This window comes from Nycticebus coucang, chromosome 1 (genome assembly GCF_027406575.1).
Source record: "Nycticebus coucang isolate mNycCou1 chromosome 1, mNycCou1.pri, whole genome shotgun sequence".
NCBI lineage: Eukaryota > Metazoa > Chordata > Mammalia > Primates > Lorisidae > Nycticebus > Nycticebus coucang.
This window is the reverse complement of record NC_069780.1, coordinates 168,633,120-168,650,636: the sequence shown is the minus strand read 5'-3', so window position 1 is coordinate 168,650,636 and position 17,517 is coordinate 168,633,120. Positions and strand designations below refer to the sequence as shown.

The 17,517-nt window shown below is 39.5% G+C and overlaps 1 protein-coding gene across 1 annotated transcript in view; it reads left to right on the top strand.

Moving 5' to 3' along the window:
• The first annotated feature begins 3,376 nt into the window (after positions 1-3,376).
• The window catches only part of TARS1 (threonyl-tRNA synthetase 1), a 33,087-nt gene continuing 18,946 nt past the window's right edge, over positions 3,377-17,517 (top strand). The window contains exons 1-3 of the mRNA XM_053592517.1: positions 3,377-3,557; positions 8,869-8,949; positions 13,142-13,332. Of these exons, the coding sequence (XP_053448492.1) occupies positions 3,501-3,557; positions 8,869-8,949; positions 13,142-13,332 (329 nt within the window). The 5' untranslated portion in view covers positions 3,377-3,500. The remainder of the gene's footprint in view (positions 3,558-8,868; positions 8,950-13,141; positions 13,333-17,517) is intronic.

Here is a 17,517-nt window from a genome sequence, read left to right as displayed (position 1 = left end):
ATTTTAGATATGAGACTTGTATTACCTCTTCCTCTCCTCTGAATGCTCATAAAATGCAGTATCTGACAATAATCGACTATGTATTGCAAGCCTTTATGCCAAGATATTCTATTTCTTTACACATATAGTGAGCTCCCCAGGGTACAGATCACAGAAAAACCGAGAACTAATAGGAACTAGTAAATATTTTTTGATGAATAGAAGGTCTAAACTATATGTAACTATCCACATTAATGTTAATTCTGAGAAAATGTTTCATGAGAATTACTTCCTAAGAAAAAAATAATTTTCTAATTAAATAAAATTTTCAATAAGAGTGAATCATGTAATTTTCAGAATTATCCCCTAGGTCAGGGGTCCTCAAACTATGGCCCATGGGCCACATGAGGCAGTGTGATTGTATTTGTTCCTGTTTTGTTTTTTTACTTCAAAATAAGATATGTGCAGTGTGCATAGGAATTTGTTCATAGTTGTTTTTTTTTTTTTAAACTATAATACGGCCCTCCAACAGTCTGAGGGACAGTGAACTGGCCCCCTGTTTAAAAAGTTTGAGGACCCCTGGATAGGGGATAATTCTGGTCTCACGTAGCAGTGACTACTAGTTTTCCACCAAAATCTATTCTTCTCAACAATGACAGAAATTAAGCAAGGTATATGACTCCCCAGCCTCTCTAGAAGTAACTAAATAACTAACATTGGACCAATTAGATATGAGAAGTGACTACCACTTCTGGGTCTTGGCCTTAAAATACTTGGAATGAGCAATTCCATAATCATTTTCTCAAGTTGAAATGCCAAAATGTCAGCAACCCAAGTATAACCACACAGATGAGAACCCTCTAGAGAAGTAGTCAACGAACTACAACCTACAGACCAACCACTTGGTTTTGTAAATAAAGTTTTATCGGAACACAAGTATGCCCATTTATTTACATTTATTTAGCTCTAAGTCATCCTCTAAATCTAGTGTGCCTGGGCTCCCTGGCTCTGGGGCATTCCTCCTCTCCCCCACCCTCAGGTGTGGAAGTTTGTTACTCTGCACTGAAAATAAGGCCACCCTTATCCTTCTTTGCAGGTGGGGCAACTGCTGTCCCAAGGCAGTGCACCCATTTTGTCCTTTTCCCTAGAACAGCTGGAATTCTATCTGACTAACAGAACAATCTATAATTGTTAGCCTATGTTGTTCTGCCTCTAGCAAATTTGGTAATCTTGTTCTCTGTGGTCCTTATTTAAAAATAAGATACAAATCATGCAGCGATGTCTAATGAGTGTAATTAAATTGTTCTACATTAGAAGGTAAGACTAGATCCTGTTGATCCTCATTCTAATTTAAATGTAAGAGATAACATTGGTCTACCTAGCCCTGTTAAAATTCTACACAACTGGAACTTTGCAGAGAACATTCACCAATGCTACTACTAATCTATTATAAACCTTCTTGTAGAACTAGTTAGTTAAGTAATTTTAACTTCTCTCTTGTTCAACACAAATTAAAATTACTTTTCAAGCAAGTTTTGTCTCAATTAAAATTACCTCAGGACTCAATAAACATCTTTTGTGTGCAAGGTTTATATCTTCCAGGTGCTGGCAAAAACACACAAGTTGTGCTTTTGTGAAGTTTTCAATCTAAGAAATAATTTTTTTTTTTTTTTTTTTTTTTTTGAGACAGAGTCTCACCCTGTTGCCCAGGGCTTGAGTGCCCTGGGCTCAGGCAACCTTATACTCCTGTGTCCTCCAGCCTCAGCCTCCTGAATAGCTGTTGACTATAGCCCTGGCTGATTCTTCTCTCTTTTAGTGGAGACCACGTCTTGCTCTTGCTCTTGCTCAGTCTGGTCTCCAACTCCTGAGCTCAAGACATCCTCCAGTCTTGGCCTCCAAAAGCACTAGGATTATGGGCGTGAACTACTACACTCAACACAAGAGATAAGTATTTTTTAAAAACCTCATAAACTTCAACTAATGAATTCTACCAAAAGAACTAAATGAAATACCAGCAGATACTCTGTAACAGGGAGACTTGCTCCATCAAGTTAAGGGTGGTCAAGAACAGTCCCCCTAAGAAAAGCTTTTTTGAGATCTTGACAAATAAGTAGGTGTCAAACCAGCGAAATATGGGGAAGGACAGGGGAAAACTCATGGCGCACACGAAACAAACAAACAATAACAACAAAAAAAACTTGGGAGAAAAGACTGGAGAAAAAGAGGTCATTATGGCTTGAGTGCAGTGCATCGTGAAGTGTGAGTTGAGGCTTAAAAGTTGGACAAAATCAGTGGTCTTCCACACCACAGGCCTGAGTATTTTCCTTCTAAGAGCAATGGAAAGACACTAAATAGTTTAAAGCAGATTGTCATATGTGTTATTTGAAGACTATCCTGATGCGTTGTGAAAATTAGATGCAAAACGCTAGGTTAGGAGGCTGTTGTTCTTTGTGGATATCACCCTGAAAGCAGCGAGTTGTCGAGAAGAGGGACTGATGTTTAAAAAGCAAAATCCACCAAACGTGACTACATAACTTAAAATGTGCTCGTGGAATTTCTGATTCCAAGTGGCTAGTAAAATACATAAAAAAGGCCCATCAGGGCGGCACTTGTGGCTCAGAGGAGTGGGGCGCCGGCTCCATGTGCCGGAGGTGCCGGGTTCAAATCCAGCCGCGGCCAAAAACTGCAAAAAAAAAAAAAAAAAAAACATCAAATTCCAAACATTGACCCCTAGGCGTGAGAACGCATGGAGTCTTCGTGCTTATTACCCTAAGTAAACATTTTATTGTATTTTCAGGGATCCTACAGAAATGTTCCTTAATGCATTACAGATTGGTGGCGCCAAGTACCGAAGAAAGTTGGAGGAAACGCTCGTCCCCGATCTCCAGGGCTCCAGTCCTGGAAAGCCTGGATTGCCAAAAAGCTGAATTCATCCCTAAAACCGGGGACCTGGAGCCTGGGGAATCCGAGAACTCGACAGTCACACCAGCTAAAGCGGCTCCACGGTCGCAGGAAAACGGGATTAGTCCCAGCACCAGGGACGGTACCCAGGTTACGGAAGACTTCCGGAAAGTCCAGAAGACTCATTTTCTACGGTGGCTGGAAAGGTCCTTGAATAAGCGGCCTAAAGCCAGCTGGAAGAAAGGCGCATGCGCATTGCGGACTGCTGCACGCTCTGGGAAAAAATCTAGTCAACCACAGACGGAGAATGGCAGTTTGGCGTCTGTAGTTCCCTTCCCTCTCTCGTCGCTCCCTGATTTCCTAGAAGGGGGTCTGTCACCGAAAAAGCTTTTCCATTGGTTTAGAGACGGGAGGGCCCGCCTCCCCGCTGTCTATTGGCTGCACGGTACGCCAGCGGCTTAGGGGCCGAGTTTGAGCGCCTTCCAATTGCATCAGCTGGCCTTTTAGGGGCGCGTGGCGGAAGGCGCGGTGTTCCTGGGCTTCCTGGCCCGTCTCTGATCTTTTTGCTGCTCTCGTCAGGCCATCGCTTCTAATTTCTGTCTTCTCTTCAGGGTTCGTCAATGTCTGAAGAGAAGGCCAGCAATCCTCTAGGGATGATGGGAAGCGAGGAGAAGCCGGTAAGCTGACCTGGTGGGTTGCGGAGGCCGGCATGGGGCTGTCCTGGGTGCCAAGGCCGCGCGACGGGGCGGGGGCGAGAAGCAGCTAGAGGCCGGAGCCAGGTGAGACTCCCGGACTTGTCGGAGCCCCCTTTAGGCAGGAGTCGTCCATTCAGAAAGATTGGGGCCTTGCAGTTCATCCTTGGGTCTCTGGTCTTTTGCAGATAAAGAAACTGAGACTTTGAGTGACTTGCTTAGAGCCACTTACCTGCAATCATTAGAAGTCGAGACAGAATCAGGATTTTGGAGCTGGAACTTGTGTTTTTGACTCACTTTATGCAAGATCATTGCAGATCTTTACTGATTAAATCTTAAGACCATGACGGTTTAAAGAGCTCCCCTTTTAAGTAAGGGGAAGCCGAAACTCCCTAGATCTGATCCAACTTGCCTAAGTTTGAGTGGTTTACACATAAGTGATGGAGGCTTGTTGACCTAGCAAACTCCAGAGAAGTTACACCCTTCCCCGTGGCCTGTGCTGGGGCGTACCTTATCACTTTAATACGTGCTAACCATTTCACCTTTGAACTTCTCTTTGGTCTCATCCATTGCTTAGGATCGCCTCCCAGGTCACTTTCAAGCTGTCCTGTTTTAATTATTAGTTCTGTTCGCCAGTGAGTTGGGCCGTGCGTTAGAAGGATGCATATAACCCGGTTGCTGACTTTGAGGGACTCACAGCCTGGTGTGTAAGAAAGAGCCAGGAAAACACTCATTGTGCATTGTGCGGGATTACAGAAGAGGAAGTGCCTAACTCTGGTTGGGAGGGCTCTGGAATTGATTTTGAAGTGTGACTACACCAGGTGAATCAGGCAGGTCAGGGCTCAGGGGTAAATGTTGGGAAGGCAGTGCAAAGGCACAGCAGGGTGATTTGTGTCTGTGGGGTTACTTAAAGAGATTCCAGAAGGGGAAAGATCTTAGGCAACAATGATATTTGATATTTGTATTCTGTGCATGAAGGCTCTTAAGCAGGAAAGTGCTATATGTAGATTGTATTTGTAAAAATCATTCTGTTGTTGGTGTAGAAAGTGCACTGAAAATGGGAGGAGACTGGTGCAGTAGTCTGAGAGCCTGCACTCTTATTCTGTGGTAGGTAGGACAAATCACTTAAAAGCAACAATTTTCTTGGCTGTCCTCTCAAGAGATTGACTGGGGAAAGTCCATGTGTTCTACACTATTTACATGCTACACTGTGTAAATTTAACTTAAGATGATAGAAGTCTATAGGTGAACTCTTTTTCCCTTTTTATTCCAAGTAAAAAACAGTATCTTTTTTGTAACTTGTTTTTTCTTTCTTTTTTTTTTTGCTTAATAGACTATGGTCAATAACTATTCATGTCCATAAAAATTCCACTATGCATTCTAAGGTGGAAGTGATATATGGCCACCAAATATATGATTTCTCCTTCCTGTAATAATAATTGTTTATGGAGCATTAACATGGGTCTGACACTGGAGTAATACATTACTCACATTAACTCATTCAGTCCTCATAATAATTCCGTGAACTGGGTTCTGTTATTGTTTCTTTTGTAAAGATAAGGTAACAGGTCAAAGAACACTAACTTACTCAAACCATGTATTCTGTAGCCAGTACTCATAACCTGGCTCTAGCCTGAACTAGTTGCAGATATGTTATCCATCAAACTGTTGAACTTGCAGGGCATACCTATCTCAGCTGTCAGTCTTGGTTTGAATTTATTTAATATTTATATTACATTCTGCAGATAACTTATCTGTCAACTCTTAAACAACCCTGATAATGGTAAGTTTTGATTGCTTTTACATAATTATATTAACATAAACTCCTGGAAATAGCGAACAGTTGCCTACCTTCATCTCGATTGTTAGAATAAAGAGAGAGTAAGCCTCAAGGTTACAAAGAGACCTGTTTTAATGTCCAGCTCTATTCCTTACTAGCTGTATACACATTTGCAAGGTACTTACTTCTTTGACCCAGTATTCTCATTTGTAAAATGGAGAAGTACTTAGAACACAGAAAACTTTTATTAATTCACTCCTTTTTCACTACTCCTGTTCATTTGGCAAACATCATACAATCAAAACCAAAAATACTGTCAGGAATATAAACTTAACTTCACCATGTTTTACTTTTATTTTATTTGAGACAGAATCTCACTCTGTTGCCAAAGCTAGAGTGCCAGGGTGTCAGCCTAGCTCATAGCAACCTCAAAGTCCTGGGTTCAAGTGATCCTCCTGCCTCAGCCTCCCAAGTAGCTGGGACTACAGGTGCCTACCAGGACACCTGGCTGATTTTTCTATCTTTTGATAAAGATGGGATCTTGCTCTTGCTCAGGCTGGTCTTGAACTCTTGAGTTCAAGGATGCTTCTTCCTGGGCTTTTCACTGTGCCCGGCCCATTTCTTTCAGTTTTAAACCTTCACAGACAGACCTGCAGTTAATTAGTGGGTGGGTATTCATGACTAGTTAGTGCTAATTTTATAGTATAACAAAGGCACATGGGAAATCCTGTAACTGTTGGTTAGTACTTCACTCAATTAGAATGGGCCTAAGTTATGTTCATTTGTTCATCCATTGATTATAAATGAACTTTGAAAGTTGACTAAATCCACACCTCTGGAGTAGCGGAAGTGTTAGCTTAGCATGAAATTGGGAGTCATTTTCAAAATGTAGTTTATTTTTAAATATGCAGGTGTAAATGACAATAATCAAAATGCCCATCAACTGATAAGTGGATGAATAAACAATGGAATATCATTTGGCAATAAAAAGGATGAAGTACTGATACATGTTACCACATGATCTTAAAATTATTATGAAAAGTGAGAGAAAGGGCCAGGAGTAGTAGCTCACACCTGTAATCCTAGCACTCTGGGAAGCCGAGGTGGGTGGATTGCAAGAGCTCACAGGTTCAAGACCAGCCTGAGCCAGAGTGAGACCCCAGCTCTAAAAAAGTAGTTGAGTGTTGTGGTGGGCACTTGTAGTCCCAGCTATTTGGGAGGCTGAGACAAGGGAAGTGCTTAAGCACAAGAGATTGAGGTTGCTGTGAGCTATGATGTCACATTACTCTACTGGGAGTGACAAAGTGAGACTCTGTCTCAAAAAAATAGTGAAAGCAGTCAATCACAAAAGACCACATAGTATATAATTCCACTTATATGAAATGCCCAGAATGGGCAAACCCAAAAAGACAGAAATTAGATTAGTAGTTACTAAAGTCTGGGGGATGAGGGGAAGATGGAGTGACTGCTAATGGGTACAAGCTTTCTTTTGTGAGGGAGGGGGTGGGTGATGAAAATGCCCTAAAATTGATTGTGTGTGGTGTTAGTTACACAATTGTGAATACACTAAAAACCATGGGATTGTGTACTTTATTTAGGTAAATTATATGGTATATAAATTATATAAGTCTTACTAATTATATGGTATATAAATTATATAAGTCTTACTAAGACTATGTAAAAAATGCAAAACTAAATAGAATCCTCCCTTCATATCCTCAGTATAGGACTTATTATTTTAAAACTTCCCTATTTTTGAGACACCATCTCACTCTGTCAGGCTAGGGTATGGTGTCAGCCTAACTTACAGCAGCCTCAGACCCTAGTGTTTAAGTGATCCTCTTGCCTCCACCTCCCTAGCAGCTGGGACTATAGGCACTGGCCATAAAGTCCTGCTGATTTTTACTGTTTTGAGTAGAGACCAGGTCTTGCTATTGCTCCAGCTGGTCTTGAACTCCTAAGCTCAGGTGATCCTCTGGTGGCCTCCCGGTGTGCTAGGATTATAGTTGTGAGCTGTGGTGCCCAGCCTACTTTAAAATTTTCGATAATACTTGCTTCTAATTGAAGTCCGCATTCCTTCTGGTAACGTTTGGTGCTTTTATTTTGTGTCCTACTCAGTGTTAACTTGCATTGCTTCCTAAAATAATCTTACTTTAGTCAGCTTAGTTTACTAATTTTCTGTCTTTTTAAATTTTAACATTTCTGACAGCAAGCTTATATATATACATCTAGAACACATTTTGTTCATTCTTAAAATCCAGCCAGTTGAAATCTTTTCCGTCCTTTAAAGTCCTTTAAAACCTTAACACTTACTGTGGCCCTAGCTAATTTGACAACCAATGACGGTGTTACTGTTGCTGTTACTTTCTCCTCCGGGAGTTTCCCGCACATATATGCATTAGTTCTGGAGAGACTGTTTCCCTAGAGGTTGGGTATTATGTTTGCTTTTTCCACAGGGTTTAACAAAATACTGGGAGAACACATAGACTTTTGGTAATACTTGGAGAATGGATAGATAAACATTATGTTCAGGTTTTTTTTTTTTGTAGAGACAGAGTCTCACTGTACCGCCCTCGGGTAGAGTGCCGTGGCGTCACATGGCTCACAGCAACCTCTAACTCTTGGGCTTACGCGATTCTCCTGCCTCAGCCTCCCGAGCAGCTGGGACTACAGGCGCTCGCCACAGCGCCCAGCTATTTTTTGGTTGCAGTTTGGCCGGGGCTGGGTTTGAACCCGCCACCCTCGCATATGGGGCTGGCGCCCTACTCACTGAGCCACAGGCGCCACCCTTATGTTCAGTTTTTTCCCCTATACTCTTTAAGTTGTTTCTTTATGGCCATGTATTTTATTATATGGTCCAAGTAAACCTGAAGCAAGAGTCATGGGTCTAGTTAAATAAATGACAATTGAGGATTTTGAATGGTGTCAGTAACTCCCCTCTACTTTTTAAGACTTGTTTTTGTTGTAATTTGTTAACGTCTTTGCCAGTGGTGGAATATTCCAATCTTTCAAAATCAGATTTTATTTTGCTTTTAAAAAAATTTCAATAGATTTGGGGGTGCAGGTTGGTGTTTTGTTACATGAATGTACAGATGCTAGAATAACATCTTCAAAATTTTTCTGGACTGGGAGCAGTGCCTATAATCCCAATGCCTGTAATCCCAGCACTCTGGGAGGCTGAAGCAGGTGGATTGCTTGAGCTCAGAAGTTCGAGACCCAACTGAGCAAGAGTGAGACCCCATCTCTGCTAAAAATAGAAATATGAGCCCAGCATTATGGCAGGTACCTATAGTCCCAGCTACTTAGGAGGTGGAGGCAGGAGGATCACTTGAGCCCAAGAATTTGAGGTTGCTGTAAGCTACGAAGATGCCACAGCATTCTACCCAGGGTGACAGAGTGAGGCTTTGCCCCCCCTCCAAAAAAAGAAAAAGTAAATTTTTGTGGGGGCACCAATTGTGGAGTGGTGTCTGATTATATTAAAATATAAACCCTTCATTTTGTTCTTTGTTTATGTAGGTCAACACCAGTGAGGAGAGGAGAAAGGAAGGAGGCAAGAAGAAGAGCAAAGAAGGATCTGGAGATGGAGGCCGAGCAGAGGTAAGTGAGTCAGCCTCACAGAGGGCCTGGTGTGAAGGTCGGCAGTGACTGGGAGCTAGCTCAGACTTACCCCAGGTGTGAGGATGCTAATGGTTTACATGGGTTTATAGATGGCACTACATGCACAGATGTAGTAGGGAGAAGAATTAGGAAGGAATAGTGTGAAAGGGGAAAAAAGATTTGCAGTTGTTATTAGAAAAGAAATCAACTGGAGTATGATTGCAGGGGATCTGTTTGTGGGTTGAATATATAATAAATATTAAAAGCAAAGTTGGAGAGAAGAACTGTGGTAATTATTCATTTGTCAGATTGGATGCCTCCCCTGGTCATTTCATTAAATGAAATGTTAAGGGATAGAGACTGGGTGTTTGAGTTCTGAATACAGCAGAAAGTAAAGAAAGGTCAGTTCCTTAAACCCATTCTCACTGTTTCCATCTGGACCTGCTCCTGTGAGGTTTGCTTTTAAGCCATGACAAATCCCCTTGGGCCTCTTCCAGTCTAGAGAAAATGCACTTAGTTCCTTGGACTGACACTGGTAGGAATTGGCACATCAAAAGCCAGTGCAGAATCAGATTCCTGTGTTTGCTGTGGGAGGAGGTTAAGCTTGTCTGTCTGCTTTATTTTTGAAGTTGGCCTGCTGTAAACTGTGCTTCACTTTTTGCTGTAGCCATTGCAGCTATTTTATTGGAGACTCTTTAGAAAATTGCCAGAAGGAAAAAGCACAAGGGAACAGCCTTTTTAGAAGTAGCCCAATAAACTGACTTGGTAGAGCCATTTTTATAAATGCTACATTTGCTAAATTTATAGTTTTTGCATTTACTTAGCAAGAGTTTAAAGGTGATCAAGTCTGTGTTGCTTAGAGCCCTGCTTAACCACTACTCTTATGGGCCATCTCCTGCTTATTTTACCCTACTGTAATTGTGAGGGAAATTACTGTGAATTTTAAAATTTGTAAGTAAGGGTGGTGGGTTTGAACCCGGCCCCAGCCAAATTGCAACAAAAAATAGCTGGGCGTTGTGGCGGGCGTCTGTAGTCCCAGCTACTTGGGAGGCTGAGGCAAGAGAATCGCCAAGCCCAGGAGTTGGAGGTTGCTGTGAGCTATGCCACCACGGTACTCTACCGTGGGCGATAAAGTGAGACTCTCTTAAAAAAAAAAAAAAAATTGTAAGTAGAAAAATACATCTGTTTCCTAATTTCTTTTTATACTTTCAATATAATCATACATGGTGTTCTGTCAGTTTAAGAATTCGCCTGGAAATAGGAAACAAAGGGTGCAATTAGAAGTCTTCTGAACAGAGAATTTTAAATGGGGCATGTGATTCTGTATGTTTAATGATCAGTCTGGGAAAAAGAATATCGTGAAATGTTCAGGACATCGCTGCATGCTCTGTGCTGCCCTTGTTACATACTGTGTCTTGTTCCCCTCTGAGGGCAGCGTGCAGATCTTACACATCCCTGTAATCTCAGAGCCTGAGGCAGAGTCTACTCAATGAATGCTGAATAAATTGAGTTTGACACTAAGTTCTTCCGATTGGAAAATGCCAAGTGGCTATGGTGGTAACCGTAGTAAGATAGAGCAGTGGTTCTCAGCCTTCCTAATGCTTCCTAATGCCACAACCCTTTAATACAGTTCCTCTTGTTGTGGTGACCCCCGACCATAGACCATAAAATTATTTTCGTAACTACTGCATAACTGTAATTTTGCTACTGTTATGAACCGTAATGTAAATATCTGAGATGCAGGATGTATTTCATTGTTACAAAGGGGTCTCAGGTTGAGAACCACTGATACAGAGGATTGTGTGGGTGGGCAGGACTGTACTGGTGCTGTAGAATGGATAGGACCAGGTATCGTGTTTGGGCTGAGGTATTCACATTCTTCCTCTGGCTCGGAGCTTTTAGTTAATTCATTGGTTCCTGGCCATTGAAGGTCTTGGGGCCCTGCAAAAATTGGATGAAAAGATTCCCAAGGGCAAATAAATAATAACTGAGGAAAGGGGAGGACTGCTGTAGGAGGAAATTACAAAGCCATTAATTAGGAACTTCCATTTCAAAAGACATTGAAATGGGAAGGAAATTTTGTATTAGGGAGAAAAAATAAAAGAACTACTTCACAGAAGAAACTTACTGTTTTCTAAGAAATCGTATTTGGCTAAAAGCATGTAGCCGCATGGTATGTGAGTATGTATAGTCATGCCTGTAGTTGCAGGTACATGAGTGACAAGGAATGTGGATTACTTGAGCCCAGGAGTTTGAGGCCAGCTTGGACAACATATTGAGACCCTGTCCCTAAAAAAGAAAATTTAAAAAATAGATAGAATATTTGAAGAAGTTGTGTTTGAATAGGTTGAAATATAAATATATACTTTTTAATGTTGTAGTCATTTCTTTTTTAACCATGACTGCCAGAAAACACCTTTTTTTTTTTTTTGAGACAGAGTCTCACTATGTTGCCCTCAGCAGAGTGCTGTGATGTCACAGCTCACAGCAACCTCAAACTCTTGGGCTTAAGCGATTCTCTTGCAGCCTCAGTGTATGTGACTGAGCCTCCCAAGCACCTGGGACTACACAACGTCTGGCCTTTGTTTTGTTGCAGTTGTCATTGTTGTTTAGCTGGCCTGGGCTAGATTCGAACCCACCAGCCTCAGTGTATGTGACTGGTGCCGTAACCACTGTGCTACGGGTGCCAAGCCTACTATACTTGATTTTTGTTTTCTATTATCTCAAGGCAGTTTCTCAGGATTAGATACTAGTTTGTACTACTTTCAGATGAAGTGTTTTATGTTGATATATATTATATACAGAACTTTAGATATAGCATCATTAAAAGTGAACAAATGTTGGTTAGGTACAGTAGCTCACACCTATAATCCTAGCACTTTGAGGGGCCAAGGTAAGAGCATTGTTTGAGCTCAAGGTTCAAGGCTGCAGTGACCTGTGATCAGACTGCTGTAAAACATGGGTGACAGTGAGACCCTGTCTCTTAAAAAAATAAGGAAGAAACAATATTGAATAAGTATTAGAGCATTTGAATAAGTCACCCTATGGCTGATTTAAATTTATATAAAGGTAGAAGTTCATAGTAAAATTAAGCCATCTCTTCGCTTTTGTATGCAGTGTTAAATATTTATGTTATTAAGATTGTAAATGCTGGCTTGGCTCTTATAGTTCAGCAGCTAAGGTGCCAGCCACATACACCAGAGCTGGCAGGTTCCAACCCAGCCTGGGCCTGCCTAACAACAATGACAACTACAAAAAATAGCTGGGCATTGTGGCTGGCGCCTCTCGTCCCAGCTCCCTGGGAGGCTGAAGCAAGAGAATTGTTTAAGCCCAAGAGTTTGAGGTTGCTGTGAGCTGTGATACTACTGCACTCTACGGAGGGCAACATAGTGAAACTCTGCCCTCCACCCCCCAAAAAAAAAGATTGTAAATGCTGTACATGTTAATTTTGTGACTGTAGTTTCACTAATTGCTTTTAAAAAATGTTTATGGAGTCTCTGAAAGTAGGGGAAGTCAGATCTTTGATTGTTGTCTTTTTTCTTTCTTTCTGTTGTTCCAAACTTTTGGGAACCTGAGTGGGTGTTTTATACAAAATATTTTGGTTTATTTTACCTACTATAAAAGTGGTATCATGCTGTTTTGTTATATTTGCTAATTAAATATTCTAGGAAAGAGGGTAATTATTTGAATTTAGCAAATATTTTGCTTGAATGGGAGTCTCTAAGTCAAATGAATTTATAGTTGATATTGAGTAGGAATACAGGCTTACCAGGCTATCTGAACAAAATTGAAACAAAATAGAATATTTATACCTCTGTTTGTAAGATTATTTAGTTAGAAAAGATCTAATGGGAGCATCTTAAAAGAAAAATAAAACCACTTGGTATAAATAATAGCAAAATGGTTATTGTTGTCAATTCAGCTTTTTGGCAGCTCATGTATTTATTATGTTATTTATACTCTTCTATTTTAAAAAATTCTTAAAATAAAAATTACAAGAAGAGGACATTTAATTTCCTTTTACAACCTTTATTGGGGACCAGATCGAGGTAGCATTTGCTGATTTTGGTGATCCATTTAACATGCTGAAGAAATTGTGGGTTTCTAGGCCATCTATTATAATTATCTCTTTGCCTTTTCTAAAGAGGAAAGCAAGTGTTTACTGATTATCTCCCCATTTTTTGTCTTGCAGTTGAATCCTTGGCCTGAATATATTTACACACGTCTTGAGATGTATAATATACTGAAAGCAGAACATGATTCCCTTCTAGCAGAAAAGGCAGAAAAAGATAGCAAGCCGATTAAAGTCACCTTGCCCAATGGTAAACAGGTTGACGCAGAATCCTGGAAAACTACCCCATATCACATCGCTTGTGGAATTAGGTATAAGCTACATTGGTCATGACCTTTTGTAATTTGTAACCTAACTAAACTTTATTATCTTGTCAAGTTTATTCTCATGATATTTTTATGTTATTGTCCCATGTTTTCAGTGTGTTTAATTTACATTATTTGAGATTTTTAAAAATCAAGATGATACTGAGCTTTATCGTCAAAACTCAAAGGTAATATCCATATGAGTCCACTTTGGTCTTATGTTATGAGTGATTTTGTATATTAATCTTACTTTGATCATAAATGTCACAAAGCCAGAAAGACAATGGTTTGCCTATTTTTTGGTTAAATGTCTTCATTTTGAGGTTAAAAATGAAGGTAAAATAATCTCACAGGGAAAGGGTATGTATGACACTTAAGAACTTGTATAATTTTTTGCCCTCAATCCTCAACAATAAAAAAAATTGTAAAATTTGTATAAAATGCACCAAAGACTTAATCTTAAAACTTTTATTGAGATGGGAAGAAATCATTTCATGTCACAAAATTAGATGTATACTCTTTAGTAAAAGCTTTAATATGATATGATTGGCATCAGTAGCTGCTGTACTTATCAGAATATGATAAAGTTGGGAGAACAAATTGATATACGTATATAGTAGAACCTCGTGGTTGACCACTTCCTTAAGTAGACCTAATTTTCATAGACCTGACATGTACAACATGTACATTTTCAGTATAGCATAAGCCTAGTTCCTTATGTTGAGCACCTCTGTATGCTGACCCTTTGTTACAGTCCCTTGAATGGTTATCTAAATAGAGGTTTTACTGTATACATCTTTTTTTTTTTTTTTTTGATACAGGGTCTTACTTTGTCTCCCTTGATAGAATGCCATAGCATCATAGCTCATAGCAACCTCTAACTCTTGGGCTCAAGTGCTTCTCTTGCCTCGGCCTCCCAAGTAGCTTCCACAACACCCTGCTATTTTTAGAGGTGGGGTCTCGCTCTGGCTCAGGCTGGTCTGGAACCTGTGAGCTCAGACAATCCACCTACCTTGGCCTCCCAGAATGCTGGGATTACAGGCATGAGCCACTGTGCCTAGCCTACTATATGTATCTTAAAGCAGGTATCAGCTTTTGGTTGTGGTTGAAGCCTGTTTTTGCACAGCCTAAAGCTAAGCTTGGTTCTTACATTTTTAAAGGTTGAAAAAACTGAAACAAATAAGAATATGCAACAGACCAGGTGTGGCTACAAACTCTCAAATGTTTAAGTGGCCTTTTATATAAGTTTGCCAACTTCGGTCTACTAACATTTTTAACTTAAAATATGTAAGTACATATTTATTCACTCATATTTTTATATATATGGCAAAGGCTTTTTGGGAGAGAGGGTGCTAATTAGAGTTTTTACATTATCTTAACACATTTGAGAAGCAGCCTAGTGAGCAGAATCCTACCAGATTTTTATGTAGTTTCATCCATACCTAACTCAACAATATTTTTTTTGTCAATTGCTTTTATCAAGGCTTTCCAAACATAAAACTTGGTTTTCATAGACCATAATTTCCTTGGTGTAGTATTTTTTTAATTATGTTTATATATGTTAAAATTTATGTATAATAATTATGTATTGAGTTGAACTACATGACATCACCATACTAGTTGTCAAATTGTCATATGTTGAACATAAAAAATAAAATGAGAAGCACAAAAGTAGGATTGAGAACCAACATGGCCAATTCTTGGTAAGCAAGTTACTCAGCTGGTTTGAGCAGAACCAATTAGGCCTATCAGCCCTGAGCTTGTACTGTTCCTACTGACATTGGTTAGTTCTTTTTACAAAGTGAATGGAATGTTTCAGTTAATTTGACAAGTGCTTCTGCCTATGGGTACTTCTACCTTACTCCAAAGGAAGGGGGAAAGTTGTAATATCAATCAAGTTTCCATGTGAGATAATAGAGAGCTGAAAAGACCTTTAAGTATCAGTTCAACCTTTCATTTTAGAGATAATTTTGAAGGTCAGGTTGATGAGATTGTAGCCATGTCATTCATTAAGATTCAGACTCCTGTTAATCCAGGAACTTTTTCCTTACATTCTACAATATCAACATTGTAATTTAAATGCATACATTGTAATTTATCAAGGGAACAATTAGAAGGTATTTTTGTAAGAACTGCAAAATTCTAAATTGGATTACATAAAACACTGATGGACTTTAGCTTGAATTAAGCCACTGAGCTTCACTGAGAGTACTTTATGATGTGTTTACAGAAGTCAAAATAACTTTGTTGTGTGAAAAATTATAGCATGAATAAAAGGCTGTTTAAAGATTCAGATCATTAGTGGTGAATATGAAAGGAAAAAAAGAAAAAGACATGTTCCATTTCCTTTAAAAGGTTTTTCTTTGAAGTTTTGTCATAAATCTTAAAGTGCAGATTTCTTTGATAAATTGTAATGATCCAGTGTGGCCCTTGTGTAACTGGAACATTTTCAAAGTAACTATTGTTAGCATCTAAGGGCACCATTCTGGACCATGAAAGTCATGTTCTAACCAAATACTAGAGAACATTAGTCATCTTTTGATCAGTTCTTTAATCTTTCGAAAACCGTTTTACACCAATAGGATAGAATACATTTCTCTCTGCTAAAGTTCATGTTCTGTTTTGTGAAATGTGTAATTTCAGTGGCTCCATCTGACCTCGGAAAGAAAGAAAACATTGCCTAAATCCTATGGGAAAGTCAGTGAGAGCCCTGAAAAGGGAAAGAAATTTGCTTATATACCTTCTTTTTTGTTCTTCTCTCCTGATCTTCACATATAGATTGTATAAACTTGGTTGCAAACCTTGCACAGTAGTCCTTGCTAGCTCAAAGCCTTGTAGTGGTTAACAGGGGGGCCAATTCACTGTCCCTCAGACCAAAGGAGGGCCAGACTGTAGTTCAAAAAAAAAAAACCAACTATGAACAAATTCCTATGCACACTGCACATATCTTATTTCGAAGTAAAAAAAGCAAAACAGGAACTAATATAATCACACCACCTCATGTGGCTCAAGGGCCGTAGTTTGAGGACCCCTAGAGGGTTGACTGCCCCTGTTGAGACAGACGTATTTCACCTACTTAGGGGGGAACTGGTCTGTCAGTTCCCTCGCCTGGAATGCCATCTCTCCTCTTTCCTTCCCGTCTATACTTTTTGGTCCTCCCAGCCCCTCATTTCTTTATCCTCAAAACCTTTCCAAACTGTGGCTCTGCTGCTTTCTCCTTCTTAGAACTCCTGCAGCTTTTACACTTTCAGGGTCTACATTTCATCACTGTTTTGTACTGTGTACTGAGGGGTCTAAGTAATATTTTAATCCATATTACAAAAGTTGTTTTATGAAGTAGTCCTTCATTTAGTGCTATATTTGTTATTAATACTATTAGGCATTTGTGCAATTCTGAGGTTAGCATTGTCTATCAAAGAATCTGGTATACATTTTAAGCTAGAGGAGAATTAGAGACGTTAGTAGGCCTCTTTTTTAATTTTAGGGTCTAAATATCTTTGTAGAAAGCTTACTTGGAGAAATTAAAGGTTGATTTAATGACTGACTAAATAATCAAAGCACTGTAAATTGATTTCGCTTATTTATCAGAGTTGCTGTGTCTGTATCAAATACTGTTTTGAATTTTCAGGATCTTCTACTTACATTTTTAGGTTTTGGGGTTTTTTTTTTGCATTTTCCATTTTATTTCAGAAAGATACAGGTATGTGTATATAAAAACTACATGTAGTATTAGTGTGTGTGTGTATATGTATATATACACACACACATACTGACCTCACACTCACCACCCTCACACAGGCTGACCTCCAGCCACACTGATTTCCTTGCCATCCTTCCATCACTCTCCCTCTTGCCCTCTAATTCCCATAGATGGAATGGATAAAGTTTGGTCATACACACACATACACTAATACTATATGTACTTTTTATGTACATATACCTGTATCTTTATGAAATAAAATGGAAAATGTAAAAAAAAAAAACAAAACCCAAATGTACCTAAGAATGTAACTAGAAGATCCTGAAAATTCAAAACATTATTTGACGCACAATGCTTCTTAAACAGACATAGCAATTCTGATAAATAAGCAAAATCAATTTACAGTGCTTTGATTAGTCATTCAGTCATTAAATAGTTTATTTTCTTGTTCCCAGATTGAGTGTTGTGCTACAAGAGATTGTGTAGTCTTC